At 48.3% G+C, this 20,180-nt stretch overlaps 1 protein-coding gene across 5 annotated transcripts in view; it reads right to left on the bottom strand.

The window, feature by feature from the left end:
* Positions 1-239: 239 nt before the first annotated feature.
* The window catches only part of LYPD6 (LY6/PLAUR domain containing 6), a 39,993-nt gene continuing 20,052 nt past the window's right edge, over positions 240-20,180 (bottom strand). For 4 of the 5 annotated variants that reach the window (XM_032987079.2, XM_032987082.2, XM_032987081.2 and 1 more), the window contains exons 2-5: positions 11,868-12,028; positions 10,266-10,364; positions 4,942-5,072; positions 240-3,870 (exon numbers count right to left, since the gene is read on the bottom strand). In XM_032987079.2, the coding sequence (XP_032842970.1) occupies positions 3,685-3,870; positions 4,942-5,072; positions 10,266-10,364; positions 11,868-11,985 (534 nt within the window). In that variant the 5' untranslated portion in view covers positions 11,986-12,028 and the 3' untranslated portion in view covers positions 240-3,684. Of the gene's footprint in view, positions 3,871-4,941; positions 5,073-10,265; positions 10,365-11,867; positions 12,029-18,413; positions 18,419-20,180 lie in introns of all 5 variants that reach the window. The other variant, XM_042784049.1, reaches the window with a different exon arrangement.

Below are 20,180 nucleotides of genomic sequence, written 5' to 3' on the forward strand. Positions count from 1 at the left end.
GCTCAGCTGTTTGGGGGGTTGGTTTTTTTATGGTTTGGTTTTGTTTTGTTTTTGTTGTTGGTTGGTTGTTTTGGTTTCGGGGTTTGTTTGTTTTTTTTTTTTTTGCTAATAGGACATCAGAGAAAGGAAAAGAGGACAGGGAAGCAGACAGCAGTGTCCTGGTGCAGGGTGACACCGTACCGAAGAGCAGGGCTGGTGATGGCAAATATACTTTGTTATCAGCCCTCTCACACAGCATCTGAATATTTAAAAGATTTATTTATACAAATGTACAGCATTTACAGGAGTTAAAAAATCAGACATTTAAAAGCAGTATCACATATATAGAGCCTAAAAATAAATAGGGTGCAGCTCACCATTTATGTGCTTTAAAAAAAAAAACCCAACAGCTCCGCGGGCAGGCGGAGCACAGCGAGCTGCTCCGGGGGAGGAGCCTGTGCAGGTTCCCCGCTTGGTCTCAATCAACTTAATTTGCAAATTTAAGCTCAGCGTCCGTAATCCTGGTACTACAGCTGGAGGCAGCAGCTCAGCTGGACAGGGCTCGAGTCCAAGCACAACTCTGGCACACCAGTGGGGGAGAGGCACCAGCACAGCACAGCACAACAACTGGGATTTTTCTCCAGCTGAAGCAAAGTCATGGTCAGAGCCAAGCTGGTGACGTTGGTGACCAGTCTTGGCATAACAGCGTGGTGGGTAGCACTTAAAGCCGAGCTATTTTCCTGGGTGCATCCATCGTGTGCCTGAGCTGAGACAATTTATCCATCCACCTCAGCGTGCAATGAATCAGCCCCTGAAATACCACTTTTCCCCTCCACAGATTACCGGGGGAGTGGAAGGGGCTTGGTTTCATACCTCTACAATGCCAATAACTATACTTGATCAATGGCATCCCAGTCTTTGTGGGCAGAGAACATTACCAGCTCCCCAAAAAGGTCCCTGGTCTGTGAGGTCCACCTAAGCACAGCGTGAAGATCCCATCTATTAGTGCACACGATGAGCCGGCTGGCACCGGCGCCCGTGTCATCTCACTGCAGGCACCAAACCTTCCGTGTGCCGGTAGTGGTCCTGAAAGTCCAACATCTTATGAAGAACTTCAGCCATTCCTGCAGCTCAGCCCATACGGTTACACATAGCTAGCTCGGAGTTACCATACCACAGGTTGGGTTTAGTTAAACAACAATGAAATGCAAAAATAGATGGGAAATGGGGGCAGATGGCATACAGAGAAAACAGAAAACGCAGCCAGAAACCTCAGGTTGGGAGGTAACACCTGCTTCTTGGTGGCGGTTAGGTATCTTCAGGAGTGACTCCCAAATGCAAGGCCCAAAGTCAAAAAGTAAATCCTTCCAACGTCCAGCTGAGCCGCCCCCACCAGCGTGTGAGCTGGGGGGAGCTCCCCACGGGGTGCCGCTGCTGCCCACGCGCAATAAAACGGCTCAGGCCTGGGGCCCACCTCAGGTTGGACAGGTGAGCCAGATGTTCCTGAGTAACCCCAGGTTTCCCGTGCTTCGTGCATCGCCCTGGCTTTCCAACGCAGCTTCCCAAAGAGCGCGTCCTGGATCCGGCCCCGCTCCGACACACGAGTGCTGCCGAAAGGCTCGGCCGGTGCAGAAAACCTGCTTAACCCCCACCCCAGGAGCAGCTAAACCACTGAGCCAAGGTCCTTCTAGACTTAAACTCTTCCGTTTCACAGGATAATGACAACAAATATTTAACTTGCTGTCGGAGACATCATAACCCCCTCCGCCTCATTCTCCCGGAGCCCAGCTCTGCTCGAGGGAGCTTGCAGAGGAGGGGGACCGGCTTTATAAAGGCTGGAGGTTTTTTCAGGGTCTCCAGAGATAGGTCTAACTTGCATAAAGCAACAGATTGCAACTACCCTCTTAATACTAGCAAACTGTGAGCAAGTCACAGAAGAACTGGAAGGACAGCAAAAGGCAAGGTTTTGTCTGTGAGTGAGGTCAGCTAGCTTTCACGCAAAGATCTTGCTTTTTGATAAAAAGTTAAAAATGGGAAAGAAACGGTGCTTGAAGTTCAATTTTCACCATGATATATGTATGTCTTTTTAAAAAACATCACCCAGCAAAACACACCAAGGCTTCCAGCCTGTTCTCCTTCCCCAGAAAAATCATCTGAAACTGAGCTGGGAGCAAATGCTGCTCTTGGTCCTCCTCCTCCTCCTCCTCTGCCGCCGATAAAACTCCCTGGAGCACAAGCAGAGTTTTGTGGCCTTTGGAGTGAGCTCCAGACAGCACCTTGCATGCTCCAATCTGCAGATTTCTTGCTATTATTGGTATCTGACACGGTGCTGCTGCATGAGGGCTTGCTGGTATTCCCTAGGAGCTCTCTACAAAGCATATGGTTCATCTGCGTTTCACCGGATAACTCACCAAAAAAAGCACTTCAGAGCACGAGCATACTGTAACCGGGTAAAGCGCAAGCTACCTCAGAGCATGAGTAGCCAAAAATCAGCTCATAAAAGAACAATTTAGGGCCAGGGTGTTTTTTCTTCAAATCAAACCAAAATAACTATCAAAAAGTTGGGTTTAACTTTAAAGCAAGTCCACTACACCCTGCTTTTCTTACCGACCTTGCAAAACAAAATTGATTCTTTTTTAAAAGTGATGCAAAATGTTACACACACACATATATATATTTATGATAATTTATATATTACAGGCTTACCCACTTGCAAAACAACCATTTTGCCTGGCAATATCAGTATTAAGAATCTTTTAAACACTTTATATCCTACTCAACGTACAAAAATAAATATTGCATACACGATTTCTGAGCAAAACAAGCAACACAGGTCACCAAAATACAGCTGTCGCTGGTAATAGTCCATACTCCGTAGTGGGAGTGCATTAAATAAAATAACAGGCTCAACTCTCCCTCGTGCTGCAGGACTGGGTGCCAAAATGTGAAAAACCTGTAAAACCCCAGAACACTGGGAACCCGTTGGCTTGGCAGGCACCAGTTCTCCGTACACCTTCCTCCTCGAGAGGGAGGGCCAGGGACCACCCCTCCACCTCCCCCTCTAGTCAACGCTTCAGGAACAGAGTATTTAGAGTTTTTCTGGTTCGGTTGATAAACCAAAGTGATTTTCTGCCCATCCCAGTGTGGGTTGTTGTTGTTGGGGGTGGGGGGGGGGACACACAACCTCGGGGGGAGCATCTTGTGCGCGACGCTGGCCTGATCCAAGCTGCTGCTGCTCCCTTGACCTCATCCCTTCCAGCTCCTGCTGCCTTGCTACCAACTCCCTTCCTCTGCCAGAGGGGGAGGCTGCAAAAACATACTGGCTGTATATTATTGACCGCACGTTCTCCAAACAGGTTAATGAGACACCGGAGTTAGCGCTCGAACAAATTGCAAGAAAGTTTCAAAAGCGTAAGTGAGGATAATAGCAGCTGGCAGCGATATAGTGCTGCTAAATAACATTTCTTCATGGAGAAAAGAGAGGCATTAAGAGATGTATCAGTCTCAGTCATGGATTCTGGGAATATTTGGCATGCGTTTCTTCAGAAAACAGTAGAGAAACATGCGATGGCTTCACCCCCTTTCAAATACACCCACCCACACCCCCCCCAGGCTCACTAGTTCATCGTGAACAACGCGTAAGGAGGAAAGCCAGTCTTCCCAAGACGCCTGGGATCGTGCCGGTGTCCTCCCCCCTCCCCCGGCTCAGCACGGCCGCGTCGCCCAGCGCTGCGACACCAACCCCAGCCAGAGGCACGCCGTCGTCAGCAGGACGGGCCGCGAAAGCCGCTGGGTTTTGTTGAGGGGGGAGAGGGTTGTAAACACGGCGTCGGTGGTGTTCCGCGGGAGGGGCAGGTTGCAGATGCTCCCTTCGCAGCAGGAGGTGCAGATCTGAAAGAAACCAGGTTAGATCTTGGTTACTTGAAAAATACCAGTACCACTGAAAAAAAGATGTAGGGAGAATGATAGAGCATTTGCAAAGGAGCCCAGTGGCCAATCTGATTTCCCCCTCCCCCCTTTTTTTTTTCCCTTCATTTTCTCCCTTATTTTTAACTCCATCTACTTAGAGAACCATATCACCTGTACAAAAACAGTGCATTGGCTAGCACAAGGAGGACACATCCATTTTGAAGAGGTTATTTTCTTTACCCCAAACAAATAAACTGATGATAAACCAGTGCTGCTTGGTAGAAGATCTCACAAGCCAGAACTCCCAAAAATCAGTATTTACCCATATAGGGTTTTTTTATTATTATTATTGCCTATCACCTAGTGTGCAGGGACTGGAGTGATGGACAATTCCCGTGCCAGCCCGTAAAGGCATGCAGCTCTGCTTTCTCGGGGCTGGGAAGGGCCAGTTACAGCACCCTGTCAGAGCACACGGGTTTAGAGCAACAAGACTAACGCACCCGAGGGCAAGAAAGCATAAAATTATGTGCAAAACAGAGGTGGGGCTGCAGCACGCCTGGCAGCTCAGAAAGCTCTTTTATTTTAACCTGTAGGAGGAGTTCAAACAGGTCAACTACCAACCTTCAGAAAAATCTTTTATAAGTAACTGATTCATATATACTGAATCCAACCCCCCTCCGAATTCATATATAATGAATCAATCCTCCTCCAAAGGTTTCAGGGCTTCCCCCCACCCATTTCAGCAAGAAAAACCACGAGATGGTCGGCGAGCATCCGCTGCGGCGCAGGGGGGACGGAACACGGCGCAGTTCTGCAGGCAAAGATCTCCTCAGCCAGGAGCTGCTGGCAGGAGAGTCGTTTAAAGAGATTATTCTTTTGTTCTGGGAGAAGTTATTCCTTTGTTTCTGAAACAAATGGAAATGAGCTGGAGCTCATTAAGAAGAGAAACTTCTTTTTTGACGATGCTGATTTAACCCACTAAACCAGTCAGACTTCTGGTGGAAGGATTCTGCCCAGTTTTCATATAAGAAAAAGACAATTTTCATCCTATACCTTGTATTCTTCATGCTTTACATATGTGCATCCCGTAGATAGGCAGTCCTCTAACGGCACACAGCGTTTGGTGACAGATACACTCTCTCCAGTAACTTTCATCATGTGTTGGCTAAAGCAGTATCTTGTACCTAGAGCAAGACAGAAAAATCTGTTTGTCTGTCAAATTAAAACTTTGCGATAGTCTACAAATAGGAAGAAATAGGAAAGAAGTCTTCGATTTTTTTTTTTCCAAATCTTGAGATTTAAAAAAAAAAAAAAAAAAAAGTGAATTTTGATATATTTACTGCAATACATAAATGTCACTAAATAGACATCCCCACGCACCCCTAGCTCTGGTGCAAACCGGAGGTTTCAAAGCGCTCTGGAACATGGAGATTTGTTCCCAGTACTAATGTGATTCTCTGTGTTACCAATAAAGAAATGCACGCACGCTGGATAATCAAGTTACAGAGGGAATTTCAAATAAACACCCCAAATCTTGTGCACTGTTGGTTTTACGGGAATTGTCTTTAAAAAAAAAACCAAACATTCACAGTACCTGTTTATGTCTGAAGCTAACTTGCATTTGTCTAGCCTTAATTTTTTCCTAGCTTCGTGCACAATTCTGTAGACCTACCTAAAGTGTTAGGCAACGGAGCCGCCTTTCCCTACACCCTAGCAGCCTGTGCAAGCTGCCCTCGCTGCTCGCCTTCCGATCCTGGCTCTCCCACAGCTCCTGCACAGCCCGGAGAAGAGCTTTCACCCTCTCCATCCCTCAGTTTTATTGTCTGTAAAACAATGCCAAAACACCGGCAGAACAACTGGGAGGAATTGTGTATTTCTCAGTTTCCTGGTCTTCGGATAAAACAGCATGAAATGGAATTCCCATCGCATCTTCTGCACGCTTCTCCCCTAAGGGAAGACCAGCCTCCTCCTCCTCCTCCTTTTTTAAGCTACTTCTCTAGTGACGCTTGTGAAACACACAGAAAATTCAAAGCAGAATGACTGAAAAATGCTGTGGTTATCCTCAGGCATAAAGGAATTTGGGATTATTTCATGCTTGAGTTGTCAGAGGGAAGCTGAAGGTGCTGTTGCCCCTTTCTGGGGCGCCAAGATGAAAACGCTGGATTTTCAACGCAGGAAACCTGACATATATTTATTCTCTAAACTACACCTTGCTCCTTATTAATCAACCGTATTAGTAATACAATTGTGGCTTTCACAGGGGGGAAAAAAAGGAGTGTCATTAATTTAAAGTGAACATTCCTGCTCAGCCCTTGTCTCCGATGGGCAAAGCCCTGCATGCTTCTCATGTTTGCGGCATTCAGCGACGGCCGAGCGAGGTTGCCGACTGAACACGTTATTCGTCAGGCAATAAAACCCCTCAGACATCTGTTATATCTTTGACCTGCTCTTAACTCGAGTGCGATATCCACAGCAAACAGGCTTAACTTATCACCAGAGGCTGGAGATGCTCGGTGTGCTGTCTCCCTTCAAACCCGCCAGGGCTGCAACACGCAGCTTTTAATGCGTTTTCCGGGCTCTCCCGCCCGAAGGGGTGAAGAGTTTTAACCCCAAGGGGAACAATCTCTGCACAACAGCTTTGAGCTTCTCCCAGGACCTTGCCTGGAAGTACCATTCCCCAGCAAATCTGCACGAGCATCACCGGAGCTTTATTTCTCCTGCAATGGCTCTGTCTGTGCAGCGGCGCTCGCCCTTGACAGGTCCCAGGTGGAACAAATAAAGCTTCTAGCACCCCATAACTCTTTTAAGGCTGTTTGATTCTTTCTTCCAAGCGTGTCTTTCAGAAAATATGGTGCAATCATCTTGGAGATACGTATTTTCCTCACACAGGGGGGACCAAGCCTGCCTTCTCCTCGCACAGCCATCACGGACGGCTATCATCTCCTGCAAGGCAGGGCTGCAGCTACGGACTATGTCCACGATAAGCAACAAAATCCACTCACTCAAATTAATATTAACTTTTGCTTTCTTCTCTAAGCAGGCTAAGCACAACGAGGGGAGGTGCTACGAAAAGTATTGGGCCAGAGAGCACTCGGGAGAGCCCCGAGCAAAGCAGAGGTGGGGAACATCACCACATCTAACCCATAACGCCCGCTCTGCCGGGAGGGTGGAGGAGGAAATCCAGGCTGAGCCCGTGAAGAACATGGGCCCAACGCTATACAAATTTTACTGAAAATAACAGAGAAATTTAGAGCAATTAAAATAAAACACTGCAGCATGAAAGTTGATGCCTCTAAGTAACGAGGTGCCCAAGCCAGGCAGCAATATGGCCACAGGGTAAGGGCAGGTCTCTGTGGTCTCGTACCAAAAAAACACGGGTTTATGTTTCCTAAATTTTGCAGTTCCAGAGTGTCTTTAAAGGCACTTGAGAGCCAGGCTGATTGTGGTGTAATATTCAGTCTGTTCAGCAACACATTCCATTAGAAAAGCATTTGAAAATGAGATTGTTGCTCTACGTGATTAACTGGGGGTATTTTCAGGGCTGTCGATTTACGCCGACCCCCGGCATGATAGGTGACACTCTCACCTCTCCTTTTGCATTTTTCCTTCCCCCGGTGGAACTGTCTTGCAAAGATTGCACAACGTGCTTCAGCTGTCTCCAAACATCCATACACAACAGACCGCCTCAGCCTTGACCATGCCCGGGGGTGATGGTGACCTACAGCAGCATCACCCCATGGCTAAAACGCAGGTTGTCCGTGGGGTCCAACCTCCTGGGCACCCCCCTGGACCCCTGAAGGGAGCACGAATGAAGAAACCGGCTACTGAAACCAGGAGTCATCGTGCAGACCAACATCCAGGCTAAAAGCAAGCCAACCAGCCCCACATGCTGACACCCAGCAAGGCTGGTACGTGTCTCCAGTAGGAGAAATTAGACCTCTATGCTTTAAACAAAGTAGGGAAACGCTGAATCTGGTATTTGGAAGGGCCGAGAGTCACACGCTGACTTTTGAGATCCCGTTTCCCAGATCACAGCCTCCAACGGCACTGGAACATCACCTCGGTGGTCGTGGCCATCATCCCCTTCATGAGTTGTCAGCCTGCCCACAGGCTGTCCAAAAATAGAGTATTGGGAGTATTTCGAGTGCGGTATTTCCATATAAATTAGATCAGCTTGAGCTGAAGCCAATAAATAACAGAAAACAAGGTTAGTGCATAGCAGGAGGCCTCCCTTCTAGGAAATGTTTTTTCTAATCTCTGTTCAGTACAGGGATTCACGTATTTATTCTCGGTTATAATGAACCTTTTTATACACAAAATGTGGTTCTCCAAGTCCTCCGTTACAGTTAATGAAAAATAACTGCACATAAATGCAATAATATAGAATTCTGTCTTAAAAAAAAAAAAATAATAATAGTGGGATGGAGTTTTCTGTTTTTCTCCTGCCAATTGACCCAAATGAAACAGCAAGGGTTCGGATCACTGCAGCGAGAGAGGCCACACCATAAATAAAAAATAAATGTACCCCCCCCCCCCCCGGCTCCTGGAGAGAAGGTAATCACCTGAGCAGATAACCCCAGCCCCCAGAGCACGCCCGGAGTCACGCCTCGAACCCGAGCCTGCGCTTCTGGGGCTTCCTCACACGAGCTCAAAAATCACATTTGAAAATTAAAGCAACAAAAGGGAAGAGCTGCCGTAACGGAAGCTGCTCCATGCGGGAGCGTATTGGACGCGAAGCCGAGAGACGCCGGTGCGGAGGCATCCCGAAGCAGCGGCCCATTTCTGCGCAGCGGGGAGCGTTACCAGCTTTTGCTTCCCCTGCAGCTGCCGTAGCGCCCGTCCCCTCTCCCCGGCTCCACCTCTGAAACACAGGGACTGCTGACTCAGCAGTCGCTCCTTCCAGGGGGTGAGGTCCCTGGTGGCACCCAAAACCCAGCAGCCAGGGGCTGGGGGGGTCCGCGCCACGGGCAGAGCTGTGCTCCAGCCCCAGGGCAGGCGGTGTCGGGGCAGTCTGGGCACCAAGGGGCTGCGCCTGGACTGAAACGTTATCGGATCCCTCCGGCTTAAGAAGCCCTACTGTGCTGAAGCTTAAAGATAGACTCGGTTTTCCAGCTAGTCCCTTCTCATGGCTAAAGCCCCATTGTCCGTGAAGGCTCAGCGGGTGCTTGCAGCGGCAGGCGGGAGGGCTGGTGACCATAGCTGGCAGCTCTGGCCTGGAAGAATGCAGCCGACGGCTTCCAGACACACCAGAGCATGGTTCTCTCCCCTCCCCTCACCAGCCATTAAGTGCTAACTTCGTTTTCCAGATTAGCTGCTTTATTTGGTCAAGTCGTTTCTGCTGGTTGTTCCTAAAGACAGACCTTGGCATCTCGCCTCCCTCCTTACACAGGGGTGTACACATAGACATTTTAATACCACCTACTCTTGTCAAAACAGGGAGCGTCTGTGAATATCTGTCTCGTCTGATGCCAGCCAGCCCTGACCTCTTTTATCGTTGTTGATGTTGTGCTGATTTCAGCTCAAAGCAAATAAACTCTCAGACCGGTAACGCGCTCTGACACAAGCTGCAAACACAGCTGGCTCGTCCCCGCAGCGCAGGTCGCTGTCTTTCTCCTTCCAAAATAAATATTTTGGCACTTGTAATGCCCCACAACAGACCATGGACATCCTGGAGAGATGCAGACGGGCCCAGAGAAAGCCCTAAGGGAGCAGCGAGCCTCGGCAGCGTCCCCCAGCCCAGACGTGCTCCCCACAGTGGTGAGGGGACAGCCCACGGCCAACTCAACCGAACGGGCTTCGTCGGGGGCTGTGGCCAATCTCAATGCCTTGCGAGTGTCTCAGAAAGAGAAGTGGTAAGGGAGGGGGAGATCTGAGGATCTCACTGATACCTGGGAGCTGCTATTTGGGTGCCTATATTCCAAAGCTTTTCCTGAGCTGTCCCCAACATCAGACTCCAGTGGGAGTTACGAGCCAAAAATACTGAAAATGTCTCGATGCCAGCTATAAAGAGGCAGCCTCAGCTGCCCTGAAGTGTGGGAATCAAGCAAAGCAAGACCCCGGTCCCGTACTCACCAGTAAGGGAAATACAACCCTTAAATAAACATCAGCCGGGTTTAATTTCCAGTTGAGCTAGAGGAGTACGGGGAATAGCTGAAAGTCCTAAACTCCCTCCACTGCAGAGAGACAGAAAAGCTTAAAGGATTACTCCTATCACTTACACATCTTTCTTGCTGAGGAGGCTTACAAGCAGGAGCAGCGATCACCAGCATCCCAGTACGCTCAAGGAATAATGGGGGCTCAGTGCTGTCCTGTGGCGGGGACAGCGAGCGGTTGTTGTAAGGTGGGTTTAAATTAAACACTAGCATGCAGCTGGTTACCTCTTGGACAATAGACATCCGGAGCCCATCGGTTGCATTCGTAATTATCTGCTGCCTTTTCGCAGGTGAAACACTTAAATCCGTGAGGGTACGGTGTGGCTGAAAGGAATAGATGATATGCAGTTAAAATGAGCCAATTAATCCGGTTCCACTATGCTTTTCAAGGCACACAGCAACATTTGTTCTCTTCAGACATATCTTTCTGCAAGCATACCCGTCAACTTCATCAAGTTGGTCCTGATTTGTGCAAATCCTATCCCCAATAGCTATGCAGGCACGGCACATACAGATACGATACAGACTCAGTTCAGCCGTGTTTACCTTAAAAAAGTGCCTGCTGCTGACTTCAAAGGGAGTTAATGTGAGCAAGGAGTACTTATTGCCTTGGTATCAGAGCTCACATCCAATACTGCTACTTTATCAGTGCCGATAACAAAATATCAGATGGATTAAAATACTTCTGGAAACTGTCCCACTGAGGAAGCGAGCTACCCCTTTTGAAGGCAGGCTGATGTCCCCAAAGGAAAGAAAAATCAATTTGCTGAACCTCCAAGTTTTTAACAGCAGACTCTGTCCTAATTTATCTGGCCAAACAAAGAGCGTAACTTCTTAAGTGGTCTCCTGGCAGGGCTTCTGTAGCACATTCAATACATCTTCAAGATGCTGCCACCTTCTCAGAAGCCAAATGGTGAACGGGTCATGTTTATCTCCACGGGGCGAGGTAAGCTGAACCTCCGCAGCCCCCCAGGCCACATCTCACCTCTCCCTCCTCTACACCTCCTCCCCTTGCCCTCCGTCTCTGGGCCAGACCCCGTTTGGGTACAAGAGATGAAGCAAGAGGCATTTTGCTGCTTCTTTCCCCAAGCTCCTCTGGGTGAGGGCCAGCAAGTCACCTGGGAGCATCTCTGGTGGGGCTGCTGCTCCCCTCAGGGAACAGCTTGGGGTGGGACAACACAACAGCACTAATTAAATTCACCCCTCTCACCCTGGGCCTCTAGCAAGTCACAGTTATGGCCTAAAGCAGGAATTCCATCTTGCTTGTAGAGAATATAAATTTTTCAGCCAAATCTGGTTGAGTTTTCACTGGGAACAGATGGCAGACACAGCTCTCTCCTCCTAGAATTAAATAAGCTTGTATCTGATGAAGTGAATAGACTGGTGAGAGGAGAGCCTGTGGAAGCTCTAAAGACTTCGCTATAGCATCGCTTCAGGGAGTTACTGAAATGAAGTCAGGAGCTGTTGGTGCCACGGCTGCTGACGGTCGCGTTTGGCCCTTGCTCACACCTATCGATGTGCTCGGGCGAACCGCGTGGCTGTGGAGCTCGGTCGCCTCGCCAGAGAGATTACTGAGGAACCGAAAATAGGGAACGAAAAGCTCCTGCCATGCCCAGCAACTGCCTGTAACCCTAACTGCCCTTTATCCCTCTGGGAAACAACGGTCCGGTTTTACATCATCTTGGTTTTATGAGTACGGAGGGTTTTTATTTACTCCTTGCTCAGCCCTCAGCATAAACCCTGCTGCTTCTTTTGCCTTAACACACGTTCGCCCTCACCCTTTCCCCCACGCCCCGCGGCTTTGCAGCCCGGGTGAAGGTGGCTTACTGGAAGGGTGGAGGTAGACGATGTCCTTCACGGTGAAGTCCCTGGGTTGCCCGGCTGGCAGGCAGCCGGCCAACAAGCCGAGCAGCAGCACCCATGCCGGCGGGGGCTGCGAGGCCATCGCCGGGCGAGGACGTACTCATGCGGCGGCCAAAAAAACTCCCCTGGGCAACAGAAGAGAACAAGGGTTGAGCAGAAGCAAACCCGCGAGGAGCACGGCCATCACCTCGGCCCCCAGCAACCCAACCTCAACCAACACCAGGACGCTGCCGTGGACCTTCAGCCGCCCGCCCGTGGGGGCAGGCAGTGCTGTGCTTACTTTGGCTCGGCTTCGGCGATGTTCCTGGCACTGTCTGGGAAAAGGATTTGGACAAATGCTCTCCCGGCCAGAGAGCTAAAAGTGGGAGCCAAGGGGAAGGGTGGTTGGGTTTGTCACCGTTTACAATTTAACTGGTCAGTGGCCAGTTTGCAAAAACCTCGGTAGGATGTTGATAAAGTCATCGGAGACCGCACCACGATAGGATTTAATTTCTTCTTTTAAAAAAAGATGGAAAATTGCAGAATTAGAGAGGGAAGAAAGGAAACAGGCAGCTGGAGACCCATCAGGATGTCCAGGGGAGCAGCGATGGGTCTCCCACACTCCAACACAGGCTCACACCCTTCAAAAATGCACCTTTTCGGCAAACCAGAAGCTTCAACATTGCTTTCCACATATCTCAGCAAAGGCAAGGATCTCCAGCTGCTGCGGGTTGTCTCTACTTTCAGCTGGGTGCTGTTAATAACAAAATGCGACTATTGCATTTTCCTCATCCATGCTCCAAAGGGTCTTATTCCCTCTGTGATGCTGTTGACAAATGATGCAGCTTATTTTTCCCATGAATGAAGAAAACTAATTTAAGCAGAAAGAAATACCCGTTGTGGTACCACTTGTGAAGCCACCCCAAACCCAGGAGCATCCCAATCCCTGCACCCAGTCCATGGGGAGCCATTCAGGAACAGACAGTGCTAGCGCATCATTAAAAACACAGCTCATATTATTAAAATTCCTTTAAAATTACAAAAACATGCCTCAAAAACCGAGTGGGACAAGAAAGCCCTGAGAGGACGTGGCAGGAGCCTCCGGTTTTCCCTGGCTGCTGGCGTCCATCCAGCACACACAGGGTTGGTTTGTTGTTTTGAGGTTTTTGTTTTTTTTTGTTTTTTTTTTCCACCCAGACTGATCGAGAAATCTGCAGTACCCAGATAATCCCTAAGCAACTTTGAAAGCATGGCAACTATTATTTACTACATCAATTTTTGTGTTTTTTTTTCAGGAAAGATGTTCCAGGGGTGGGGATGTAACCTTCCACCTCTGATTCCAAATGTTTGTCTTACAGCAGAGCCCCACACGTGACCAGCAGCGTGACGGCCATCGTGGGGGCTGTCGTTATCCTTGGCTCTTATCTGAAAACAGCCCTTTTATTAAAACACCACGAAATCCATAAAAACAGCGAGGGAAACGGATAACGTGGTGCATTGAACTTTGCTGTTTTAACCTTACGAAGGGGGGAATGCCAATTTCCATTGGGTTGACTCCACACAGATGCGTATCAACCAGAGGAAAATTAAATCCTGATTAGAAGCAGAAAGGGAATAAAACAAGCCTCTCCCAGCCACGTGAAAGATGAAGGAAATGGGACCAGCGGCTCTCTGTGGGGTCTGGAGGAAGAGCCCCCAGCAAAGCCAACTGGAGCCCACCTCGGCGAGGGAGCCAGGTACACGCGTGGATCCGGCACTGTTCACATTTTTTAGTTCCTCACGGTTAAATACAACGCTGAGCTGGCCAAATGCCGACGCTGTCCTGCTGGTCCTGAGCTGAGGACAACAGGAGCCATCAGCACAAGAAACGGCAGCGGGTAGAGACGCACCAGTCCGGGAGAGTTTGGTTCCAGGGCAGGTAGCTACACGTAACACAAGTCACACGCGATGCTCAGCACAGGGAAACAAGATGTGCTCGGACGCCTGAGCTGAGTCTCTCCTTTCCTACGCAAGAGGAGCCTCTCTGCTCGACCAGAGGCACCCAACGCAACCGGGCTCTCGCGTGGAAGTTGCTTAATATTCATACTGTTAAGATAATGAAGGTTTGGAAGAGAGAGTTTTGGGTTTTGTTTTTTGGTCTTGTTTTGTTTTTTAATCCCAAATGAAACAAGGCAGGTTTTACAAGCCCTGTTATTAATGTCAAGAAATCGGCAGCTTGCAGTGAAACCCTCGGTTCGCATGGTCTCGGCAGCAATCCTGCACGACAGTACAAAAAAATTAGGATCCCCCCCATCCCAAAGAGGGGAGCTCAATGCCAACTCTCAGTAGCAACTTATGATTAACGTATTTTACCAACATAAAGGACAAATAGCAATATTTTAAGTTAAAACATAACAAAAATAAAATAACGGCAAGAATTCCTCCCAAGTATAAGAAGAAAATAATTTGTTGGGTTTTCTCACTACAATCACAGAAAGCTTTTGTATTTACAGTACTGGCCAAAGTGTTCCAGTTGAGGATATGAGTTTTCTCTCTACACTACACATTCCCTTCTACGGAACTGAGTGCTTATTCAGCCCATCTCCAAATGTCTGTATGTAGCTGTTAGTACTTGCCTAATCATCAGATTCAAAAGAGAAGTGGCTGTTAGTCCTGCCTGAAAGGGTGGCAGAAATCCTCCAGCTGCATGCTAAAAATACTCACATTGTGCCCCTTGTAATTACAAGTAGCTTAATTGCCAACACCACCTCTAAAGAGTAGCAAGAACTATAAATGAACATATAGAATTCACTTCCCCACTTCTTTTTTATATGTGTGAAACAGATTTATTTATAGGCAAGGAATTAAAATTTAAAAACCCCTTTGTGTTAAAAAACAATCCTGAGCAGACTAGAGCAAGGCCACCCCGGCCACTGCTTTGAACTGTGGCAGTTACTGAAGTAGAAAGTACTTCTTGAAGAAAATTCCTGCTGCCGTTACAGTCACTGATCTTTGCTGCAAGCATGTTCTATCTGGTCATTTCATACATGCTCAGGTAGCATACAAAAAATAGGTATTTCCATGTGCAGAGAAGTACTTACTGTCAGAAACCTGAATGCTCAATATTTCACAAATATTTTGAGTAGGTACACATGGGTACACATACTTCTGCCTTTCACAGGGGGCAAAATACATGTAAAAATATACTGTATCCAATTGAGAAAATATTTGTTGATGTTTAACGTAATAGAATCCTGGAATGGTTTAGGTGGGAAGGGAGCTGAAAGCCCCCCCAGTGCCCCCCCCTGCCCCGGGCAGGGCCCCCTTCCCCCAGCCCAGGGGGCTCCCAGCCCCGTCCAACCTGGCCTTGAACCCTTCCAGGGAGGGGGCACCCACAGCTGCTCTGGGCACCCTGGACCAGCGCCTCCCCCCCCGCACAGGGAAGGATTTCTGCCTCAGAGCTCACCTAAATCTGCCCTTTTTCGGTGCAAAACCATCCCCCCTCGTCCCATCCCCACCCCCTGACCCAGAGTCCCTCCCCACCTCTCCTGCCCCCCCTTTAAGCCCTGGGAGGCCGCTCGAAGGGCTCCCCGGAGCCTTCTCTTCTCCAGGCTGAACCCCCCCAACTCTCTCAGCCCGGCCCCCCAGGGGAGCTGCTCCAGCCCCCCCAGCATCTTCGTGGCCTCCTCTGGCCCCACTCGAGCAGCTCCGGGTCCTTCTGCTGTTGGGGGCCCCCGAGCTGGCCCCAGCACTGCAGGGGGGTCTCCCCAGAGCGGAGCAGAGGGGGACAATCCCCTCCCTGGCCCTGCTGGGGATCGCCCCGACCCCCGGGCAGGCCCTTGCCCTTGCCCCTGTTGAACCCCAGGAGGTTTGCCCGGGCCCCCTCCCCAGCCTGCCCAGGTCCCTCGGGATGCCACCCCTGCCCTCAGCGTGCCCCCCACCGCACAGCTCGGGGCCGTGGGGGCACTTGCTGGGGGGGCCTCGGTCCCGCTGCCCGTGTCCCAGCGGGGATGGGAAACAGCGCTGGGCCCAGCCCCGACCCCCCAGGGACGGCGCCCGTCACCGCGCTGGGACCTCGCGCCGTTGATATAATACTGATATTCCTCACAGAGTGGGATATCAAAAACTACTATGAATAAAATCATCCATATTCAATAATTATTGTTCAGCACACTCATTCTCTGTTTTTCTACACACATGTAAAATTAAGGTGTAGTTGTGTTTCTGTTTTTAAAGGAAGGAGATAGATATAGATATAGATATATAGATATAGATATAGTTATAGAAGATATAGATATAGATATAGATGGGTGCACTGCCTTACAACTCGCAGATGTTTGACAAAGAATTGTTTTCAGTTCACTTTTTCCCCAAATCACCCAAAATTATGTCTTCCTGAAAAGATGACTTCTCTTGATGAAGCTTATAAGCCCTAAGAAGCTTCATCAAGAGCATGAAGGCTTTTTCTTCTGCTCACAACCCCTTGCAGTTCATGGCTTTCAGCCAAAACCGCCAAACGTTGTTCAAAAATATTTTTTCAAACAGTTACTTCTGACATATCAGCTGCTGCAGTGCTAAACTTCTGCTCACAGAACAGACTTGTTCTCCAGCGTACGGGCACACATTTTTTCCTTCTGAATTAACTCGGCCCCTTTCCAGATGCAGTAGCCTCGCGTGCATAGTAGAACGCATGCAGAATGCACTAATAGAAAATGGCATGGCCCACTCTGAATTTGATACCGGATTGCAGTTAGGGGAAATAGTCACATGGTATTTAGATCATACAGTCTGTTTATAAAAGGTCTTGGGCGCTGACACAGAAATTCTAGTTAACTCAATCTTTCTAGCTTCACCAGCACCTTTCAGACAGAAAGGCATCCCCATCCCCGCTCTGCAGCAGGATTACTTCTTCTTGCCCTTTGCCCTGACACAGCGCTATGGAAATTAACCATTAAATCCCCTAAGCAGCAGCCCAATTGCCCATTTGTCAGGTTGCATTAGGGTGGCGACATGTCGTCCTCGCTGTCACCAGCGCTGGGGACAATGGAAGGTCCCTATCCTCCAAGGAAGGGCTGGGGAGCCCTCGAGCAGAGGTGCTGCCGAACGTCAGACCTCTGGTCCTGGGGGAGATATGTTATTGGAGGTGACAGGTATTTGTGAGGACATATTTGTCTGTCCTGTCCTGCTTAGAAGCTCAGTAGAAATCTGCTAGCTGGCCTTGACTGAAGGCCACGGGCTGGGCTGCTGCCAGGTGCAAGGTTGCAGCATTTCAGGAGGGGAAAAAAAAAAAAAAGTCAGACACCAAATCTTCCCTTACAACCATTTGACCAAAGCCAGGCACGAAGGAATTCCTGGTTTGTGGGCATTTCCGTGGTTCTCCTCCTTGTGTGAGCACAGCACGTGCCGCGGCGTGCAGTGCCCCTCCACCTCCCTCCCGCGGGAGATGAAGTCTTGTCCTGCTCTCTCTGGACGTCTGATGCAGACTGAGCTTGCTCAGCCTCACAGGAGGTTGATGTTTCTGCTGACATCTCAGCTTCTCCTTCCTCCTACATCTCCTCCTCGCTGCCTGCACCACATCTCCAAGTTTTATAGGTTACTACCTCATTTAATCTTGAAGACATTTCCTCTTATCTTTTCACTTGGAAGAATGTGCATCTCAGAGCACCCTAAAGCAACGCTTCCCTCAGATAAATAAAATAGCAAAAGCAAAGCAAAGCTCCCTCTCAGCAGACAATATCAGCCCTAAAGTATCAAGCACAGCATGCCAAAGCAGCAACATCTGTGAGAAACTGCAGAAACCAGAGCATGAGTAATTTGCTCTTGGGAATTCCACCGTGCAAGGTCAGCTGGACCATCCTTTGGCTATGTGATGAAGAGTATTCATCAGTGATAAATGAAGTCAGAGGAGCTACAACCAGCGTGACAATGCCGGAAGATCTGCTCCTGGATGCAAAGTCTTCCTAACAGTAACTCCTCCTGATGCACGTCACCAGTGTGACTTTCCCAAATAATGTAAGAATCAATTCACCGTTCTTTAGATTTCCGTCCTGTCTTTCCTTCTAGTTCACATAAAGCTACAGACTGGAGTTTCCACTACCAAATCTACAATATACGTATTCATCTGCACCTCTCTGCAGCTTCAAAATCTAAACCCCAAATCTATCCGTGTAATGTCATCACTGTCCAAAGACAAATGCAAACTGCAATGCGAGTTTTCCCATCTACCAGCTATGCAGGCTCCCAGACAGAAATCCCAGAGACTATTTTCAACTTTGCTGGCTCTAATTGCAATTTTCTCTCTTCATCTCTAACCTGCTGAATTTTTAAACTCTTTTTTTTTTTTTTTTTCAGTCTATTCTGTTTATTTCCTGCTTTTTAATTCCTAATACACACATCAAAGTTTTTGAACAAAAATTGGAATTAATTTGAATTGCCTTCAAATCCAGCTTCTTTCCACCTGCCATTTAGAGTTTTCTTTGAGGTTTGGCCCTGGGAATAGTTAAATATATGTTGCCCTCCTAATGATATAGGATGTAGTGGAACGCATGCAACTTTATCTAATGAACCTTTAGGAGCTCTTGCAAAGGGGTTCACTACCTCTCCTCAGTTACAGTAAGCAAGAGTAATTAAACAATCAAACACAATTAGTGCATAAATTACTCCCAGAAATGTGGGCGACCTAATCACCCTGCTGCTAATTACAAAGCCTGGAGTTCATTGAGCTAAAAGCCCACGTCATGGGGAAGTGAAGCAGGGTACAATATGTTTCCTCTCACACCATCTTCCCTGGGATGCAATTTAATCTTTAACAAAATGCCATTTCAAGATTTTTTTCAGAATTCCCACATCGCTTCTATTTTCAACTTGTATTATTTATATTTTCAGTCTGACTAGCGAAAGCTTAACTTTTCTTAGGACCTGTACAAACCCTTCGTTTTTTAATGAGTTGTAGTAAAATGTCACTTCTATTCATGCATCCCCAGAGCATAGTTTGGCTTCAGATAAACACAGAAGAGAGATGACATGGATATATTTCACTTGAGTATTTCAGATACTTAGTATTTGGCATAAATGACAGAAAAATGTTAGCTTAAAAATCAGGCAGGCCATGTTGCTCATATGAGAAAGTAAAATTTGTGCAAATTAATTGTCAAACTGAGGAGAGAGATGCAAAGTTAGACATAATTCATTCCCATTTCACTCCACCACATATAACACACTGTGGCACAGGGCCACGACTATTTTTTAAAACGAGACCTAATATTCAAGAGTGGGACTATGAGCACTTCTGAATTAGCGGAAAGATGGACACCGATGAGCTGATAAATCGTTTCAAGGCCTATCCCCCGGGATTTTGCAGGGCGTGCAAAGGAGGCAGCAGGAGCAGCGAGCCCTGAACCCAACGGGATGCGTTAGGCCAGGATTCAGCTCAATTTGGGAAGTCTGGAAGCCGGCGCTCGCCGCTCCCGTGTCCCTCAATGCACAGGAGCCTCCAGAGAGCCTGGCTCCACGCGGACAGGGGATAAGGAAACCATGCGTGGGCACAGAAATCCTGGGATTTTCCTGCTAATAAGAAGCAAAAACCCCAGTCGTTGGGTTCCAGTGGCCCCTCTGCAAAAGGGAGGAGGGGTTTTAGATTCACTCCTAAATAAACACTTAAGTTCTCTGGGGAAACTGGAAGGGCTCCTCTCTTCAAGGCAGGGATGCTATTTGCGTGGACCACGTGTTACATACAGCTCCTTTCTGCTCCTCGTGAAAGTCTTGTAGAAAAAGGAGGTGCGAGGCCCTGGGGCGCTCGGGGAAGGGTGTTTTGGGGCCGGGAGGCTGCAGTTGCTGGTCCAGGGTTGGTGGCCACACCATGAGCCGGTCCTGGCAGTGGGCAGGTTGATGGTGCTCTCCTAGGGAAAGGTAAAATGAGGTCCTGAGCCTATGCGGTAAGCTAGGTTTCAGTGAGGCTCCATATGGCAACAGCAGTTGGGATCATCCCAGACCATCTTTCCTCCTTACACTTAACCCAATAAACAAGAGCATTCCAGTTAAAAGACAGGGAAGCACTGACGATACGACCATGCAGTGCACTTCCTAGGAAAAAGGGGAAAATATCGCAGCATGTTACCAAATACAATGTAGCCAAAGAGTAAGAGATGCCAAAGAGACAATCAAACAAAATAGGAGAACATATCGCATGCTTACGAAGAGGTAGCTGGCAAATTATCTAATCTGGAACCAAGACAGGAAACTCTTCAGTAAAGTAGTTTTCTACTCTACGTACCGGGCTAGCAGATATATATACGCAACAGTTTTAAAAGAATGAGATGA

This window comes from Tyto alba, unplaced genomic scaffold (assembly GCF_018691265.1).
Source record: "Tyto alba isolate M040663 unplaced genomic scaffold, T.alba_DEE_v4.0 Super-Scaffold_7, whole genome shotgun sequence".
Classification (NCBI taxonomy): domain Eukaryota; kingdom Metazoa; phylum Chordata; class Aves; order Strigiformes; family Tytonidae; genus Tyto; species Tyto alba.